General features: G+C 43.2%; 1 protein-coding gene across 1 annotated transcript in view; it reads right to left on the bottom strand.

Moving 5' to 3' along the window:
* The window catches only part of GAS6 (growth arrest specific 6), a 44,735-nt gene extending 24,368 nt beyond the window's left edge, over window positions 1-20,367 (bottom strand). Inside the window, exons 1-4 of the mRNA XM_071744227.1 lie at window positions 20,116-20,367; window positions 19,498-19,664; window positions 5,280-5,304; window positions 4,429-4,491 (exon numbers count right to left, since the gene is read on the bottom strand). Of these exons, the coding sequence (XP_071600328.1) occupies window positions 4,429-4,491; window positions 5,280-5,304; window positions 19,498-19,664; window positions 20,116-20,176 (316 nt within the window). The 5' untranslated portion in view covers window positions 20,177-20,367. The remainder of the gene's footprint in view (window positions 1-4,428; window positions 4,492-5,279; window positions 5,305-19,497; window positions 19,665-20,115) is intronic.
* Window positions 20,368-20,947: the final 580 nt, after the last annotated feature.

Consider the following 20,947-nt stretch of genomic DNA (forward strand, 5'->3'; position numbering starts at 1 on the left):
GATACAGGGATTGCTGCAGCTGCTGCAGTTAGCAGAGATGCTTTAAAGGAAGAACTGCTGTCACTAACAATGCCTTCTGCAATCCTACAATCTTAGCAGCACATACAACTCAGCAGGAACACAGTTCAGTACAGATAAAAGGAATAATTTATGAAATGTGGACCAGACAAGTATATTCAGTGCACCTGATTAGTAACAGCTCTCTGCAGGCCAAGTTTAGTCTGTGATACTAGATTTGCAGTCCAAGAAGTGCTCAGTGTGTACACACTAAGTGAGCAGCAGCAGCAGCAAAGAGCCCTTATCATGCACTCGTTCTGCTGACACCAATGTTCATCAGGACCAATGTGCAGGACGTACTCCTCCTCATACTGGGAAACATGACTTGTGAATTGATGGGCATATGGGGTAGCAGGGAGGCAGGAAGGGAGAACTGTTTGTAAATTAGTAGCCCAGTTAGACTTCTCATATTGAGTTTATTTAAGAACTGGATACACTCCTACTTTCATCAGGATTACACTCCTTCTACATGTCTCTTTTTAACTTCCTCTGTGTGACCCTGGAAGTCCCCTTCAGGACAACCTGCTTTGAAAAAATTTCACCATTTCTGTGAGAGCAGGCAGAAGCAACACCCACTGATGTCCAAACAGCACTGTTGTTGCACTGACTGCCTTAGATGTGAATCTCAGTAATCATAGACTGGTTGAAATTGGCAGGCATCTCTGGAAGTCACATATCCAACCCCATACTCAAGCAGAGTCACCTAGAACTGGTTGTCCAGGACCATGTCCAGACAGTTTTTTAATATTTCCAGGGCCAGGGACTCTAAAACCTCCCGGGGCAAACTGTGTCAGTGCTGGGTTACTGTCACAGGCAAAAAGTGTTCCAGTTTGTCCCATTATCTTTTTGGTTTGCCTTTTCGCAAGCCATTAAAACCAGTGTGATGTTAGGCATAAAAATAAGGCAAGAGCATATACTCTAATATTGGATAGCATTTCTATTATGATTATCAATAAAAATAGTCAGATTCTTGGGCTACACTGCATATTGAATTACCTGAAGTTTGCAGTTACATGGCCTTTAAATAGTTAAAGGAGGGCTTGTAAGAAAAATGGGGACAAACCTTTTAGCAGAGTCTGGTTTGGTAGGACAAGGGATAATGGTCTTAAATTCAAAGAGGGTAGATTTAGACTAGATATAAGGAAGAACTTTTTTATAGTGAGGATGGTGAGACACTGGAACAGTTTGCCCAGAGAGATGGTAGAAACTCCATCCCTGGAAACATTCAAGGCCAGGCTGGATGAGGCTCTGAGCAGCCTGGTCTAGGTGACTTCTCAGTGCAGGAGCATTGGACTAGATGACCTTTAAAGGTCCCTTTTAGCCTAAACCATTTTATATTTCTAAGCTAGCAACACAGTGTTGCAGTTTATCAAGATTACCATGCTTTATTTGCTTTACATGTAGCACTTCATGCAATATAAATGTTTTCACCACTCCTTTCAAACCACCAAAGATGATTTGCAATGGCTGTCATTAAATACAGTAGTCTGAATCAGTTGGTACAAAATAGCTGAAGCAAAGAAAGGAGCTCTATAAAAAGGTCATAAAGAATTGCAAATCTCCACAACTAAAATAATCTGTGTTTCTAATTGTGATTTCATCCACCCCTTTCAAAATACAGCCAAAACATACTAGATCCAGACAGTGTCTCACTTTCCTCCTCTGTAACCAGCACAGCTTCAGCCTCTAGCTAGGACTATGCCATTTAGAAGATAAGCATTTATCCTGAGCCTCAGGAAGGTGTTCCATTGTAGGCAAGGAGCACCCAGGAAAACTCTACAGGAAAATCTTAAGAGCCTCACAGAATTACCACCCACTCACTAGAAACAAGGCCTCATTATCTTTCTCCATCACCACTCCATCTGTACAGAGCTGTGTAGAAGCCCCAGCCAAGTCAGACGCCTGGCCACACAAAATAAAACACAGCTCCATGGGCTGTCTGAACATCCACCTGCTGGATACCTCCCAGTAAATCACTGCCTAGTGGGCACAGGGCTGCAGGTAGAGGAGCTGGGGTAGGAGAAACTGGGCTAAGGTGGAGGAGATGAGCCTTTCTTTTCCTAGGCATACCAGAATTTGTATACAGTAAATAGAAATGGATTAGCTATAGTAACCCAAGTCTGTTTTGTTGTGTTTTGGTTTTTGTGGGGTTTTTTTTGTTTGTTTGTTTGTTTGTTTGTTTTTTCAAGCAGCACAAACTAAGCCTCACAGTAACCTTTTAAAGTCACTTGATAAGCAAAAATGTCATCAGGGTAATGCTTGACTTGGTGTATTGTCAAGCTCCTGATTCTTCCCCTCCAGATGGATTCTGATGTGCTTCTCAGAGCCAGATGGAAATAACCCTGCCCAGCAGAATACCACTCTACCACAACACCTGAGAAATGGCAGGACAACCACAGACACTGCTATCACATCAACACTGTGCTGATAATTTGCTCTTCTTGTCCTGAGAACTTGAGAACAGGAGACACAGCTTTACACTCTCCTGGTGGCTTCACAGCTGTGCAATTCTGCCAGCTCCCTAGAAGGTGCTCCTGATTTAGGTCAGTGGAGATGTAATCAGTACAATAAATGGATCTCATTAAGTGATTCAGCTCTCCCTAGCATAGACACAACTTGGTCAGTGGAATCCCTCTAGAACTCCAACTGCAGATTCACTCTCTACTGACTGTGGTGGGAATACTGCTCATGTAGGCACCTATGCTGGAAACACCTGCATCTACCTCTCTGCATCCTGTAACCCTGATCTAAAGATCTTAGGAAAATGATAATCCTCAAGTACTCTGCTAAGCTGCATAATCACTCCCACAGTTAAAATCTGTACCTTTTTTCTTCTATTAATTCATATAGCTGATCACCCTCCGGCCCTTAGGTTGTGCTATGTCTTTGTATGTCAGATTAAAAGAACCTTCCACTACCTTGTTCTAAGGGAAGACAGCCTGTTAAGAAACACAATTTAAATGCATCATCCAAGCACAACCCCACAGAGCTACACAACCTTCTGGCAGCATCTGTGAAAAATTAAGAATTGGCCAAGCACAAAGCCTGTCATCCTTCCAAGTGTGTTTCAGGCTCCTTCTCCATTACTTCTGTGAATTGGCAATGGCAAGCCAAAATTCAATCATCTAAAAACATTTTAATGGGGGAAAATATTACGATTTTTTCCCCAAACCACTGCATCTGTAATGGGCAAAAATCCCTGAAAACTATTATTCAGCTTTCATTGTTTCACATTTTTTCATCACTACCCTTTAGACTTGCACTTCTAACACACTACTAGCTGTTTGGAACAAGTGTTCCCAGTTGATGCCATCACTTTCAGCAGGAACTCACACTTCCTGGCCGTGCCACACAGGAGAGCAAAAGCAAGCATTGGGCCTCCTGTGTCACTATGAACCATCTGGTGTGCCAAAGCTGATGTGGGTACCACAGGTCTGAGAATTCCCAGTTCAGAGTACACTGACATCCACAAATGCTACTGCTCCACTGGGTCAGGCCAGGTCTTGATATAGCAATTATTAACCTTGGAATTTACTCATCAAAAAAGGATGCTGCAATGCAGTTCATCAATGTCAAAGCTCGACTGAATTCTGATCCTGCTCTAGTAGCCCTGGTGTGAACACGTGGTTAATATAACTTGACCCCAGTAAGACACTGGACCACAGGGGTAAAAATGAAAAATAAATACACATACATGTGATTTTCTCCCCATGTGAACTTATCTGCTCCCAAAAGATATTCTTTACGTTCCTAGCATTGCTATGAAGGAACTGGAAAGGTATTAGAAGAGTTCAATTAATTCTGATCTCTGTTAGTGATGAACAAATACTCCTTCCCCTTCTGCACAGATACCAGTTTGACTTCCAAATTGATCTGAATTTTTACAGGCTGCAATATTTAAAGCAGTAGTGCTAGGTGTGAAACTGATCTTTTTACCTAAAGCTATGAGAAGCCTGACACAAACCTGGGTTTGAATTTAAGCTTTTTTAAAGGTTCCCTAACAGGGGTAAGCCAAAGCTAGAGTCCAAGAAAAAAATAAAATTTAAGGCCAAGCACAGAGTACAACCTTCTGATCAACCCTATTTCTCGTCCCTCTTCCCTTCACACCTTGGGAAAGTGTTGAGAAAGAAATATCCTGCATGTTAAAATACCAGAGCACTGAAAGATGTCAGTGAGATGGCAACAGATTATAAAAGGGAAAAGGCCTTGTTTTGTTGCTTATATCGGACAAGTGATAAGGAGCCTCAAGCCTAGAGAATAGGAAGGTCAATACTAAAATATTATAACAAATGGAGATGGCTGAGCTGCTCTACTCCTTCAGATAACAATGAGAGGACAGATAACTACAAAATACAAAACAAAAATGCTTACTATGAACGCATGTAAGGAAATCAGGACTCCTTGTATACGGCGACCCATATTTCTGAATACAAGCTGAAGAACAGAAAATGAAAATGTTATTATTATAATGATGGCATGGCAGATGTTCAAAGCATGTCAAATCATACCTGGCCTGCTGATTCACTAAGCAATGATTTGAAGGGTAGGAGCAAAATCTGTGCAATATTATAATCTCCCAGATACCCTAAAATTTTTAAGTTCATCAACATTTTTTAGCTCTGATGTACAGTAGAGCTAAAAGCCATCTGAAGAGGATGATCACTCTACCAGATGCTACTATGGTTCTAAAAGCATGTTAGTAGCTACTCAAATTTGACCTACTAAATTTTTTTTAAAAAAATCTGAAAAGCATACAGAGTTTTCTAAAAAAGTTGGCATTTATGATTTTAAGTACTACATATTAAGCACAAACAGACAACAATATGATGCCATGACTATGCTAAGGTTAGTAGAATAAGCCAGTGGATCAATCAGTTATTGTTTTAATCAGGAAATCAGGTATGTGATAAGTTAATTAAAGAAGGGAAAAGGTAGAAGACTTCAAAATATTTACTAATGCTGCAAGCTGCAGATATAAATGCAACACCAACATTTTAACATGAAAAAAAACCCATAAAGGAACTCTGAATGTAAATCCATAAATAAGTAAAAACTGAAATCACATAAAGGACATACTGTCTGTCATTAAAGTTAGAAATGCATGTTTACTGCAATCAGATTTCCATCACTTTCCTTAGCAGAGACTTCAGCTGTGACAAGCTCCAGTGTTAGGCACCACATACCAGCACTGCCACAAAGTGAAAGCAAAAGGTGCAACTCACCCAAGTATTTCGGGTAAAAATATTCCTGTAGGAGGGGAAAAAAAAAGATTTATTGAGTAGCATTTGCTTCTATTGTCATACTATTTAAGAGCTGCATTTAGTTTGGTGCTCTTGCATGGCAGTTTTTTTAACAAGGTCCAAATACAAGCATCCTCATTTCTTTTTATTCAGAGTGAGACGCAGCAAAGTATCATACATGCATTTTGTCTTTTGCAAAGGAAAGAAACATTAGCTCCAGTCTCAAGGTATTTTTTGACAACAGCTGACTTGGTAAGTAGTAGTGACTGGATGCGAAGCCACTTACCAAGAAGTAAAGGTGCTGATGGTGGCATGAAACTGAGGAAGGAAGAGGAACCTAGGGACAAAACACTAAAGGGAAAGTACAGAAACATTTGGTCACCCCATGCCTTCTCTGAAGGCCATCTCCTGAAGCAGGACATGGGCAGCACCCTAACACCATAGCCACTAAAACAAAAGGATACCTTTTTGTCTTACAACAATGAGCACCCTATAACTTACCAGCACCCTTTGCCATACCACCCACTCCATCACATCATGGAGACTGCCCCCTCAAAAAAGGGAATGCTTGCAGAAAGTCTGCAAGTGGGGGGAAAACTGACTTTCATTGACTGGACTGCAAAGGGCATTCCCACTCCCATCATGGTCCACATCCATGTGTTACTGCTCCTTACCCTGGGTCAACAGAGAGTAGCAACACAGCAAGAGCTCCCAGTAAGACAAGAGGGCATGGACTTAAGCTCTTCCAGGGGAGGTTTAGGTTAGAGATTAGGAAAAAATTCTTTACAGAGAGGGTGATCAGGCATTGGAATGGGCTGCCCAGGGAGGTGGTGGACTCTCCAAACCTGGAGGTTTTTAAGAAGAGACTGGATGTGGCACTCAGTGCCATGGTCTGGGAACCACAGTGGTAGTGGATCAAGGGTTGGACTTGATGATCTCAGAGCTCCTTTCCAACCCAGATGATTTTGTGAAGAGCAGCAGTTTGCTGATGTGATGTGGATCTAACCTTGCTTGTTAGAAAAACACTCAGCCTGGTGAGGTCTTGCCAGTTGCATGCTTGCTTGCACCAACACAGAGAAACAGCAGGAAAACACAGCTGTGCTGCACTGAAAGGTGGGAGATTGGCTTAAGCTGCTCATTAGACCACTTTCTTGAAAAAAAAATTTAAAAATCAAGGACAGGAAAAAGCATTTCTTTTTAATTTCACTTCATACTGGATTTCCTAATGTGTAAGTCACTACTTCCAGTGCTGCTAAAACTGTAACAGGGGTGTGCTATGAGGCAAAATTTGGGAATTGTATCACTGCTTTTTTTTGTTGTTGTTAAAATAAACCATTTCTGAGATAATTATGAAAGCATATGCATAGTATAACTCTCTTTCATACAACATGAGCAATTTTCATATAACACTATCTGCAGTAAGATTAGGACAGTAAATATCGTGTATTTTACTAAACTCATTTTGCCTATCTTGGACCAAGATTAAAAACTATTTTATTTTCTCTTATTATTACTATAGTTATTTGTATAAACTCATGCATATACACAGACATGTCCATACAACAGAGACAGGCACACATTGTGATACAATTTGACCCGGACCATCTAATGCAATCAACTGATTGACAAAGCCATATAAAAATAAAAGTTTTGCACTGCTGTCATCCTGCAGAAAAATCGATCACTTCTGGCAAATACTGAAATTCCTGCTATGGAAATGCCCTGTGTAAATATTCAGCCCAAATCATATGAGCATCAATAAAGAAGTACAAGTAGGTTACACTTACTCTAATTTTCACTTCTGCCCTGAGGATAATAGGCTTGGCAGCTATTGGGGCTGAGTTGTGTCATATCTGTTATGGGTTAACAAACTGAGTGCTAAACAAATTCAGAACTCAGTGCAGTCCTGCAGTCCCTTTTTTCTTTTAAGTTTAGTTTTGGAAAAGACAAGTCCAAAAAATAATCAAAATAAAAGTAAACCTAAACAGTCTAAGTATTCAGATGAGTGCCCAGCTGTGTTATAACCACAAACTGAACTTCAGGCAGCACTGCAGGACAAAAGGATGGCGGCATGTGATGAAATATTCCAAACATTGTTTTCATTATTTCCCCCTTATTCAGTGTACATCACAAGAATGTGCAGATGTGTTTAGCAAGCAACAGGATAACCCAGACACTGGCAAGAACACCTTTTTCTGCACTCACATGACAGGAAATAGGAGTCTTCACATTCATGGCTCCAAGTCGGTGACGGCAAAGGCATAAAAGTTCATTTTCTCCTTGACCTCAGATGAATTAGTTGAGTGACAGTAAAATTGTATAGAGTTTACTTCTGAACAAAAGATTAAGGCAACTATTTATTTTCATTGCACAAATAACCTTCCAAATGCAAACTGACTGTATATTGATTCAATGACAGCTGAATACCAGAAGAGTGAATCTCCAAGACACCATACCACCACAAGCTTCATTTTATGAGGTACATCACAGAGGTAAGTGATTCAAACAGGAGGCTTTTAATAGAAATCTAATGCATCTTTCCCTATATTTATCATTTGCTTATGTTCTACAAAATTACTTGCTGATCAATAGCACTTCTGCAGGTCTACAGGACTTGCTGACAATACCATTCTAAAATAAAGCAATGTGATGGCAGGTTCTAATATTACTCATTCTTGTATGATTAACTTTCCTTTTTTCTCTGTAATCAATTTTCCTTACAACAGGCTTCTGGAAACACAATGACAACATATTTCCATTCAGCCAAAGATTAATCAAGAATGAAGGACGAATGGTCTCCACCTCAAGAAAAGGGAATTTGCTTAAACTGCAAGTAGAAGCCCCTCTTCAAAAGACACTGATGAGAAGTTTTCCCAGTTAAAAATTCAAGCTGTGTCTTGATTCAAGTTATGCTGCACAGAAAGGCAGACATGCATTACCTCTTGTGTGAGCACACAACTCTGCAATGCCTTTTCAGTCTTCTGCATCAACTTAGTGACCTGCAGACATCAGGGAAGATGAAAAACCTATACAGACTTAGGTCCGTATTAAAAGTCTACAACTCATCTTCTCTCCACCCCAAGTCTTCAACTGTATTTTCAGGATCCAAGAAAAATGCCAAGAAAAATGCTTTGAGGCTTGCTGACGAGGAGCTAGCAAAGATTCTCTGTTACTACTTTGCTGATTTCTCAACTAGTCACCTTCAGGCCCATCAAAAATTTCACCACCCAGAAGGAGAAATGCAGGGAGTTATTTAGCTGTGACCACTATGGTAGCAAGTCACCACAGAATTACATTAAGTGTGTTAAATTTTCAGCCTGGGCTCTGGTAAAATAAGACAACGTTTAAATGTTGCCAGCCATTCTCCTTGGAAATTCCTCTCCTGATTAATGCTGAAAATAAAAAGCAGGAGCAATGGGCTTTTTAGAATTTAAAACTATACAGAAATGCATTTTAGACATAAAGATCCTTTGGATAATCTGTCATGTAGACAAGCTTTCTAACGTATCTGTCAGGTAGCAATGTTCTAGTGCATGCAAGAGGCACTGACAGTATCTTGCAGCAACCTCCACAAGAGAATAATTTTCACAGACATAGTTTGAATGATGACAACCTCTGTGCCTACTCCTATCAAGAAAATCTTAATGCATTTTTAAGTCTGCTTCTTGTGACCCAATACACAGTCAGACTCCCACCTATCAATCAGCCAGGGACTGGGACACCAGAAGCATCAGTCATCAAGGTCCTGGCACCGTGACACCAACAGCCTGCAGACCTGTGTGGAGCATCAGTGACACACCACGTGCCACGTGTCACCAGAACTACAGCTCAGCAGACAGCTTGGGTAAAGTGGGAGAAAACAGGAGTGCAAATTTCCTCACATCTACAAGTCCTCCCTTTAAATGAAGTGGAAAGCAGGGCACGAAGCCAGTCCCTCCAAGCAAGTCCAGGCTTGCTTATTTCAGCTCAGTTCAGGAGACCTTTTCCTTGCTGTCCAGGAGACTGAGCTGCGTGTGACTTAACAGGAAAGTTTTAAACTCTACAGACCCTACCCCTTGCACACAAACACACGAAGAGGGTAGAATCAGGTCTTTCCATGCACTAAACACAATTAATGGTTTCCACAATAGCAGTGTAAGACCTATGAGTCCATGTTTTTATTTCAGGGCAGAGTGACACCAAACATTATTTTTATGGGATTTAGAATCACAGAATCATCCGGGTTGGAAAGGACCTCTGAGATCATCAAGTCCAACCCTTGATCCACCACCACTGTGGTTCCCAGACCATGGCACTGAGTGCCACATCAGTCTCTTCTTAAAAACCTCCAGGGATGGAGGATCCACCACCTCCCTGGGCAGCCCATTCCAATGCCTGATCACCCTCTCTGTAAAGAATTTTTTCCTAATATCTAACCTGAACCTCCCCTGGAAGAGCTTAAGTCCACGCCCTCTTGTCTTACTGGGAGCTACCTGGGAGAAGAGACTGACCCCCCCCTGGCTCCAGTCTCCTTTCAAGGAGTTGTAGAGAGTGATGAGGTCTTCCCTGAAGTTCCTCTCCCACCTACATGCAAAACTTATCCCTTCCCTTATAACATAGCCACTGTGGACACCTAAAATGAAAAGACAGTATAAGTTTAGAAGTGTCCTCAAAAAAAAAATAAAAAAACAAACCAAAAACCAAACACCAAAACAACAGCTCGAGCAAACTCCCCTCAAAAAATCCAGGCTCTTCATTTTAAAATTGTCTTTTTCTTCCAAATATTAATACTTGCAGTGAAATAGTTAAGAACAGCTTCTGTGGACCCACCCCCACAATAACCTGCACTGAAACAGCTGAGTAGAACAGCAACATGAAGGTAAGAATTCACAGCAGGGCTGTGGAATAAAAGGGGCAGAAATACCTATGCCAGCTTCCCTGCCAGAGGAAACCTACAGCATGACTGGGGTGTCACCATTGATTTTCAACTTTATCATCAAACTCTCTCTGGGTGCCAAAATCCAGAAATTAGTGGATTTATACTGTGTGTGCATTAGTCTCACTAAGAGTGCTTTAGAGAAGAACACCAAATCAGAACAGGCATTAACATGAGTCACTGTATAAAAATAGACCTTCTGAAAACATAACAATGATCCTGTCGACACCAGGAAAATGCTCTCACTGTTGCTTAAATAATTGGCAACACTGGGAAGCTCAGCCAAAAGGGCCTGCCAGCTGCTTCTGTTGGTTTTGCTTGAGTTTTAGGTCAGGTAAAGCACTGAATCTAATCAAAATTATATTTGAGATGCAGTGGCAGCAGATAAAAGACATAGCCTACAGAGGGACTGTTCATATTCCTAAGCAACTGGCTGAAGGTGGCCCTGCCTGAGCAGGGGGCTGGACCAGATGACCTCCAAAGGTGCCTTGCCAATCCCAGGGATTCTGCAATTCCGTGGCTGCAGCACTGCCAGCACTGGAGGAGCTCACAGATTTGTGTTAGCAATTCTAGAAAGCACTTTCTTAGTTACCTAGTTACCTCTTTAAAAACCTCCCACATTATGCCCTTTTCTCATTTCCATATAGTGACTCTCTCTCTTTTCCTCTTTCCTTCAAGACTGAATGTTTGTCTTGGGCATGGCCTGACCTCCTTGTTTACAAGTGCTCCTCGCGTTTCCACACCACAGGCATGCATTATCCTTACAAAAAATGACAACTAACAAACAACCACATTTGGCTGTAACTTAGTGCATGACAGTTGTTTAACTGTTATAACCTGAGAATGCAAAGCTCATTAATGCTCAAGAGTTCTCTGAATTTTTTAAAACTCAGCCCTTGGCTTTTGATGCATAGCAACTCTTATGCTGAATGATTAGGTCTTCCTCCTGTGTAATCTAATTAAACAATCCTACAATTCAAAATTTTAAGTTTCAGGAAGATACAGTTGTAGAAGTTATTCTCAAATCAATGTCACATTGCGTGCACAAGCTTTCCTTCTCACTGTGAGGAACCCTACACTCAGGTTAGTTTGCTTCCTATTTTGCTTTGGGGCAGTTTGCATTCTCCATGCAAGGAGCAAAGATAAGTTCTCACCAAAATTTGGCAAGGGAAACTTTAAAGAAGCAAGAAGGTCATGTTGCATCCAAAAGCTTGAAATCCCATCTACCACCAGAGTTACTGTTGTTTATGGTAGCTTTTAGATTTTGCATCCATTTGCAAAGTACCCATTTCACTGTTCAGCTATTCTGGTATATAAGGACTATATGCCTGCCCCTTCCACCAAGTTGCTCATCTTTCCAAACAGGAACACCCTTTCCAGTATCACCCCTTTCATAAAGACAAGGCAATTCTGCAGAATCCTGAAGACAGAAAAGTAAAAACTTTCTATTGTTGCAGCTACCCTTGCCCTCTTCTGAGATGCAGGACTATTTCCCCCCAGCATACTGAGGTGCCACTTCAGCAAAAGATGTTGCTCTGCAGTGAGGAAAACCCCACCAATGATTAGATTGCACAATTACAAGAAACAAAGTAATCAAAAGAAGGGGGGAAAAAAAAGTTCCTGTATGTCACAGCCAAGCAGAATAGATACTTTACATTTGTGGTGATGTACAAGGCACAGAGATTATTTCCACTTTTGGCCTGAGGCAGGATTTGATTGGGTAGTAACAGTGTGAAATGGATGCAACTGCTGCCAAGGGCCAAATATTCCAAGAAAAATCATCTGTAGAGTGATTCCAATGAGTTGGTTTCACGTGCTTTTAATTTATTCTTAACTCGATCCAAACACAAATTCCCTGTGTTTTCCTCCACAACTTCAGGACTGAAAGGCTATGTTCCCTCCAGCTATATCAATCTGCAATTTGAAAAGAGGATCCCAATGTGATAACAGCTCTCCACTCAGTGCTGTTTGTTTGAATCCTTACTTGTTGCAGTGGTTACAATACTTGTACCCATGGTAAAATTAAAACTCACTTAGAAACTTCAGTCAAAGAAAGCAAACCAGGATCTTACTCCAACTAGATCATCTTAGCTTCCAAATGTGAAACCAAAGCCTGAAAATAACTATTATGTGAATGGAGAAATAACCTGGATGGATCCCTTCCCCTTGCCACTTCTCACTGGTTCTGTTTTCAAATTGCCATGGTGTTAGTCATTTAACACTTGCTAAATTACTTCACTGGGGGCTAAAGTATGAGATAATGAACATTTTTGCTGCTTCTTTAGTAAGTCTCCTGCCTCAAAGTTCCTCATACCCCAGCTCTGTGTCCCACAGTCTCCAGAGAACTCGTGCTGCCTGCAGCTCCCTTGCTGTGTCCATTCTCAGTTTCTTCTAAACCTCTGATGTTGAATCCATTCTTGTTCACACTTACTAGAAAGTCACTGCTTGGAATTCATTGACTTCACTTGGAGCTTGGAGCACACATGAACCACAACTACCAATTCATGCAGGTTCAATGTTTCTCTTACCTGACTCCCCTGTAGGTGTACTAACAAACTCTGTATTAATTCTCCATAGGCTACTCTTCTCTTTTTTTTTTTTTTTTTTTTTTTTTTTTTTTTTTTTTTCTTTCTTTTAATTTAGAAAGAAAATTACATTATCTCTTAGCCACAAAAAAACTTCTCTTCATCCTTAATTGGCTTTTTTCCCCCCCTCACATATTTACTAAAACTTACTGTATTCCTCTCAAAAACCTCATTTAATAACTTTCTGTTTTTTTCCATTATCTTCCTCTTGACCTAAAATCTGTATAATCCCTGTGCTTCAATTTACCATTCTTAGCACCTTTTTCCATCTTATTTTCAAACAGCCCCTTAAATGGAATATTCACCACTTTTGTTCTCTCTTCTTCCCTCCCTCCTGCTGCACAGGAGGTTTAGTGTATAGTACTTTTGTGATATGATGTTTCAGTATTTCCAGCTCTGTTCTGAACTCCTGGGCTAAACTCACACAAGTGGAAACAGATAAAGATCAGGTAGGCATGAGTCCAGCAGAGTTGGTGGAGCTGTGTCTGCTTCCAACAACAAACTGCTAACCCTTTTCAATAACTTTTGGTAAAGAAGCATTTAGCTTTCTAGGGCAGACAGGAATATTTTTGTTACCCTCCTGAACTCTGCCACCACAAACAAATGCTGTGTCTTTACCACCAAGAAGACAGATGCATCCTGCCCCATGGTCCTGATCTGCTTGCCTTTCAAACCAGTCAGATCTACTGGAGTCTGGTATGACTCCCTCCCATCCTGTGTTTCCTTTATGAGAAACTACAGAGAGAAGGAAGAAAGGGATAGGAGAACAACCAGTGCTCACCCAGATCCCATCAGTGTGCAGAAAGCTGGGAAGATGCTGTGGCATCCATCTGGGTACTTAAACTTTTCTATGCCCTTCATCTCTCCTTCAGTCATTACTGGAGAAAAGTCTACATCTCCCCCTTACTTGCTTTCTCAAAATCTTTTCAGAAGGTATCACTGTGCCTGGGAATTCATCCTTCCATATACTGAGCCCATGCAGGTTAAATCATCAGCTCAGAATTCTTCAGTAACCCCTTCCCTGTCTCAGATGAATTGTGCACCAACTAGAAGAGATATAAACATTTATACAAGCAATAGTTCTAGCCCTTCCTTCACACTCTGCAAAAATGTAATAACCAATTGGAATACTGAGAATGGTCACAGCAAGTAAATCCATATTTTTGCCTGGATCTAGAAAGGAATATTTTTTACAGGGCTGATGACATTTGTGTTTAAAGATAGTGTCAGTATTTTTCATGTCTAGACTACACAACATTCACTAAATTACTCAAAGAAATTTTATACTGCCTAACTCTCCCACTATCTCCTCTCCTCCCCCTACATGCCTTCATACTTTTCTGATTAGTATTTACAAATGTGTACCTACCTTGCTATTCTTAGAAATAAGACCTAAAATAAGAAATAAGACCTAAATATTGTCTCCCAAGCACCCAAGCACCCCTCTTAGAAGATCAGCATAAAGTTTTAATTACTCTACTCCATGCGTGCAGCTCATCTGTGTTATCATGACTGTATCACATAATGGAACAAGTAAAGAAATGAAACCAGTGAGTCAGCAAGACTACAAAACACAAGCAAAGTGACCATTATCACACCCTATATATTGCTTCATCTGCTTTTCAGCTTCTCGATAAACCCAGCCTAGCAGAAAGAATGCTGACATTACAGGATGCTTCTTTAGGATCAGTTATTTTCAAGACACGACTGCAAAAAGCCTCAAAAAAGCCTGGTCTGGTCTCACTGCTGTGAGTGGGAGACTGGAATAGAGCAGTGGACTAGAGACCTCCTGAGTCCCTTTCAGCCCGAGTTTCTCTGTAATTCTCTGCCAGTTTCTCTGACAATCCATTGATTTTAATAGGACCTTGGATGCAAGCCCTTTCAGAAGGAAGGGCTCATGTGGATGCCTGTGAATCAGATGTTCAGTCTGCACACGTATGAAAACCAGCTGGCTTTCCACAGGACTCTGTTGAGGGACTAATCCATAAGCAGTAAACACAGGCAGCCAGGCTGACCTACATCAGTGTTTCTGGTGGGCCAAAGAGCTTTCAAAGTGCTCAGCAACAGCGATTTCAGTGGTGACCTGCACCAAGACCTCTGCAGTTCTTCAACACTAACAACAGCTATCGTGCAGTGACAGATGCTGCACTAATTAACTATGGTACCAAATGATAAGCAGCTCCATTCAAACACCTTCCCTGTGCTGAGCCTTTCAAAACAGAGAAACACCTTGCACAAGGGCATGTTTTTCCTGTATTTATTCTTTTAGTGAAATCCAGCGTTTCCAAGAACAACAGCAACTACTCTCCCTCCTGCCCTTCATTTTGCATGCTTGGATGACCACATTTTTAGAACAGGTCAACCAAATGCCTGAGCAGTTTATCAGTCAGTTAACAAGCTGTAATACCTTGACTGCACACCAAGGTCAAATATTTCTGCAGTGCTGCTTTTTATAAGGCCTCATCAACATTTTAAATAACATTCTTATCTATATATCCAAGATATTTTGCAACTTCAGCCTATCTATCACACTTAGCATATCTTTTTAATAGATCCCATTTAGAAAAAGTTTTCATACCTCCCATGAACACATTTTCCATCCTTCATTTTTCCTACCCTATTATCTTTTTAATTTTTTTTTGTTTGGCACCTCCAGCATAAATGGAATTATGAACCAGGAGCTATCCCACAATTCTGCAGTAATATCTAAGGATGTTATAATCGGCCTCATGGAAAAGATGGGCTGCCAGACTCATTAACCTAGGCTCACATTTGTTTTTACCATGTATAGTCATACAACTAGCACAGAATGAGCTTTGTTCTGCCTCCTATGAAGCAAAACAAAACAAAACCAACAGCAAAAAAAAGCAAAACCAAAAACCAATCTAAAAATGCTTCAATTGATCTTCCTTCCTCCAGTCTGGGTGAGCTGATATTTATATTTTCCGCAACATGAAAGACAAAAGCTGCCCTGGCCTGCAAGTGAATGGCTATTTAGCCCTGGATAATACACTATTCTTAGAAGCTGATGTAAGTAATCACACATGTGGCAACACCCGCATTCAGGTTTCAGAGAACATGTATCTTCTGCTGACAGCTTGCAGATGTTGCTTGGGAAGCAACGAAAGGCATGGAGAAAGGGTGCTCTGGTGTAGGTAGACAACATTTCATTCCTGTTTACTGATCTAACCAGTAGGTATCTCTCCATAAAATGTTATTCTTGGCTAGATGTTATTTTTTCCTGTGATTCTGTGAGATGTTATAATCAGATGGATCAAACTGGGTTTTACCCAGGGAAGTGCCACGCAAGCTACGCTACTGCCTTGCTGCATCTTACCTAAACTTCTGGTGCTGTCATACCACACCTTTATGTCACAGATCTGGAAATTAGGCCTTGAAATTCTCTTCACACAACCATAGAAGAGTTAAGAATTTCAATGTCTGTTAGAAAGACTTGTACATTTCATTAGATCATCTGATGGGAGGAGATGGGGAGGAAAGACAACACCTTTGTGTTCATGTCACAAGCCTTTTTTGAGATAAAATAGAAGCAGCAAGCTATTAACTATTCTTAAATAAAACTTCAGTTGTCAAGGCTGCAAGACCATTGCTCCCATGGGACAGCAAACAGTCAGATGCCTGCATTTGTGCTATTCTGGTGCTTTAAAGCATAAAATCTGGGAGATGCAACAGTGTGGATGAGCAGTGCACTGATGCGTTCCCCACAGCTTGCCTTCTACAAGGTTAGCCATGGTGCTAAGCTCAGGGCAAAAAGTGCTATAGCTGTCTCTTTCTGTCATGACTGAAGTAGTTCATCTCCGTGACCATGTTCAGCAGGCAGAGACAAAAATGTCAGCCACCCTGAAATGCAAGGAACCATCATCTATCAACTCATCTGTACCATTGCCCTGACTGGTAAAATGTCCTCACCTAACCAGCATGGACCAGCTGCAGCCTGACAACACGCTGAAGCACAACTGCAGTTACTGTAATTCCTCAACCAGGCCTTGTTTGTCAACAGTTTTCATCTTTCCTGAGTCAACTCTGTCTCAGCTAGCTTCCTTCTTCTGTCAGCTACCAGGAGAGAATGTACAAGGCAGCATCAGTGAAATGACAGCACGATATCTTCCTAGTGTTTAAGAAACACTCCCATTACCTCAGCTGCACAATAAAGAGATGTGAAAAAAAAGAGATTAAGTCAGATGAAAATGCAGATGGGGAAAATGGTCTCAAGTTGTGCCGGGGGAGGTTTAGGTTGGATATTAGAAAGAATTCCTTTACTGAGAGGGTGATCAGGCATTGGAATGGGCTGCCCAGGGAAGTGGTGGATTCTCCATCCCTGGAGATATTTAAAAAGAGACTGGATGTGGCACTCAGTGCCATGGTCTGGGAACTGCAGCGGGAGTGGATCAAGGGGTGGACTTGATGATCTCTGAGGTCCCTTCCAACCCAGCCGATTCTGTGATTCTATGAATACCCTGCCCATCAAATCCACAGACACTGATGGAGAAGTATTCACCTATGCCTTACAAAGCACTGAAGGCTTCCAGTGTTTATAGTAATGACAGCCTGCATACATGACCCCTGTCACCATGCATTAGAAAACTGCTCCTGAACAGCAGCTGCTGCCTTTATGTCACATGCTGATTGCAAAATGCATAGCAAGGGCCATAAATCCCCCTGATAGGCAGTGGCACACTGGCTTCCCTGTCAAACTGAAGCAAAGTCACAACAAGGAGTAGGACATTCTGCACATAACAAGCACACTCACAGCTGTTAGGAGGCTTGTGTCTCAGAAAAGGTAAGATCTTATGTCACTGCAGACCTAAGTATTGTAAAATAAACGAGGGGGCACAGACACTAGAAGTTTATTTAGCCTTAGTGAAATTTTTTAGAGGTTTTCAGAATTAGGGAGAGACCTAGCAGCACTAACAAATGAAAATGCACGCACAAAAAAATCATAATCATTTGCAATGACAGAAAGTTTGCACTGTCCTGCAAAACACACTTAAATGAAATAAATGGATCTTAGAGAACTTATGTGACACATGAAGAGATTTTAAACCAAAATGATTTGACTGTTTTCATTACAGCAGGAGAACTGTGTATTTTTTCCAATATATGAAACAAATAATGAATTTTGTTGAAAAATCCTGACATATTTACACAGTGTAACACATTATAAACTGACCTATCAATGCATTGCCCTTGGCTACTTTCTTGGCCAGAAGCCAATCAGCAAAACTGGTGACCTCAAATCACCTTTATTCCAGAATGCTACAAAATCACATTTGGGCTATTATTTTTTCCCTGCATTTGCTGCTCTGTGGTGAGTGTTTATACTGAGCTTAGAGTTATGTTATTCATCATAAATATGGAAACATTTGTGCCAGCCATGCTCACCACATTACAGGAAGTTATCTATATTCTGTATTAGCTCAGTTTTTCGGGACAGAAGCAAACACAGCTGCATACAGATGTGACTTGCATGTACTCAGAAGTGCTTTACCACTGAACACTGCCTTGGCAAATGCTCCATATTAAGTTCTAAACTGTTCCAAAAAAAAAAAAAAAAAAGACAACCAACATCACAATGTTTTTGCCATACGTACTACTGCCAATGCACCGTGTATCCAGCACTGAGCCTGCTAATCAAGCACACATGTCAAGGCTTGTTTGGCTGAAGCATAAAACATTTCCTCAGATGAATCCCTCCCTTGCCTGTGTTGCATGTGTCTCTGTGTACACACACACACACTCTTCTATCTTCTTCCTAGAGCATCGTACTATTAGCAGGAACATGCTGTGCAGTATCAAGCTTCAGTTGAACACCAAGAAAATTCACTTCCCACTGCTATATCAATGCCAGATAATCTCTGCCATGAACACAGCCTATCCACAACAGCACAGAGAGTAAATTAAATGGAAAAGTCAGACAAGCTTAGCAAAGCAACACGACTGCATCCAGATGCTGTTCAAAGTGACATGAAGACTGTAGTGAAAGTCAGGCTTTTTTAGAAGACTGGGAAAGCCAACTCTGCATGGGACGTGCAGGCTGTAACTGCGCAAACCCATGCTCAGTGTCAGAAGTGCAGCATTAACACATTGCCATACACGTGCTCTCCTGCTGCTGCAATGACAGGTCCTGAACCTACCGATTCAAAAAATGCTGACCAAGCTGAGTATGGCTGAAAAAGGTGACAGTGTTTACGACACACTTCCGAGAAACCCCTTTTCTGATACATGCCACAACTTTAGGAAGATTTCAAATACAGCTGGGATGGGAGGGCAAAAGAAAGAGGGATGGTGATGTCCAGCCAGGGAAGCCATAGCATCCATCATGTTGCACAGCTCTTGCTGAATGGATTTACACCATTGGATTACACCAATGGATTACACCATGGGTGGAGAAGGCCCTTGCACTCTCAGGATACAGCACCCATGTCAGCTGGTGCCAGGCTGGGCCACTCACCCAGACCATTCTCAGGGGAGCATTTCTGGCCAGACAGTGCTGACACATCCCTTGCACAGGCTGAGGGGCTAGTTACACTGTCTGGCTTCCAGTCATTCATCTAATGGCTCTGGTTCCTTCCCCAGCTGTGCAGGCAGCTGGCTCCCATCCACAAATGGATGAAGAACAGGCAGGAGGGCAGAGCCGGACAGTCCCGCCCAAATCTCCTCGCCGGCTTTGCTCCCTTACCGTCTCGGGGTCGTTCTCAAAGACTTCCCGGGCCTCCTCCTTGCTGCAGTGCTCCTCCACGCACTCCCTCTCCAGGTGTCCTTGCTTGGTCTCCTCGAATATTTGGTAGGCTCGCTTCTGCCTCTGCCGCAGGAACTGAGCAGCCTCCGAGGCGCGGAGCAGCACGGCTGGGACGCCGATGGCCGGGGCCAGAGGGTCGCAGGGGAGGTCGGGGGAGAGGGGACGAGGAGGAGAGGAGCAGGAGGAGGGGGAGGCAGCGATGAACAGCCGAGCCCGCCTTGCCCGCCCTTCACACGCACCCCAAACCTCCCCGCCGGTGGGCACCAAGCCCCCTCCCTGCCCTTGGGTGGTCGCGGCCCTTCACAGCAGCGACCCCGCACCGCCATCCCCCGCCACCACCTTCCTCACCGCAGCCCGGCCGTGAGGCTGCACATCCCGACCTTTCTCCCCCACCCCCCCACACTCCTCCACAGCCGCTCCGCGTCCCCAAGCCCCGGCAGCTTCACCCCGCATACACACGCACACGGTGCGGCGAGGGATGCTCGTCGGAGGGACAGGTCCCCCCCCCTCCCCGCTCTTCCCCCCGCTACTCCCCCCCCTCCGTCCTGCGGTACTCACTCTGCGAGGAGTCCACCGCCAGCAGGACGAGCAGCAGGGCGGCCCCGAGGGGATGCGGCATGATGCGGCCGGGGCCGGGGCCGGGCCGGGCCGGGGGGCTGGCGGGGAGCGGCGCGGAGCGGAGCGGGGCGGGCGGGAGTCGGCGCGGGAGGGGAGGGCGCTGAGACTGCGGGAGCCCAGCGGGGGAGCCGCGGAGCCGCTCGCCCGTCCTTACCCAATCGTTCGCCAAGTCGCCGCCGAGCCGCCGCACAAGGGACACACCTCGCCCCCCTCCCACCCCTCCCACCTCCAGGCTTCCCCCGCCCCGCCCCAGCCCGGCCCGGTCCGGCCCCAGCGTACCTGCCCCGCTGCTTGTGAAAGGCTTGTGGAGTGTGTGTGTGTATGTGTGTGTGTGTCTGCGTGTGATTGTGTGTGTGTGTGTGTGTGTGTGTGTCTGTGTCTGTGTGTCTGTGTGTCTGTGTGTTTGTGTGTTTGGGCGGGGAGAAGGGATGGTGGTGGATTTCAGGGTAACCGCGCTGATGGGCGGACTTGAGGACGCGGGGAGCCGTCGGGCTGTCTGCTCCGCCGCTGGCGGGCACAGGTTTGTAAGACCTGTAGGTCTTTGTAAGATGCGCAGGGGATGAGCATGAAAGAGGGCGAAGCTGGCACTGAACCCTTCCCGCTCCTGACTTCAGGTAGAAAATCGGGTTTCCCCCCCCCCCCCCCCCCCCCCCAGTACATATTGTCTGCACAAAGTAAGTTTTCAGTTTGTTCCAGCGTTTTGGGATAAAACCCTCAGGAAAGAGATGGATGTGATTTGTGGCATTAGGTTGCAAATCATCCTTTATTGTCC

The sequence above is a fragment of the Heliangelus exortis genome, chromosome 1 (assembly GCF_036169615.1).
Source record: "Heliangelus exortis chromosome 1, bHelExo1.hap1, whole genome shotgun sequence".
Classification (NCBI taxonomy): Eukaryota; Metazoa; Chordata; class Aves; order Apodiformes; family Trochilidae; genus Heliangelus; species Heliangelus exortis.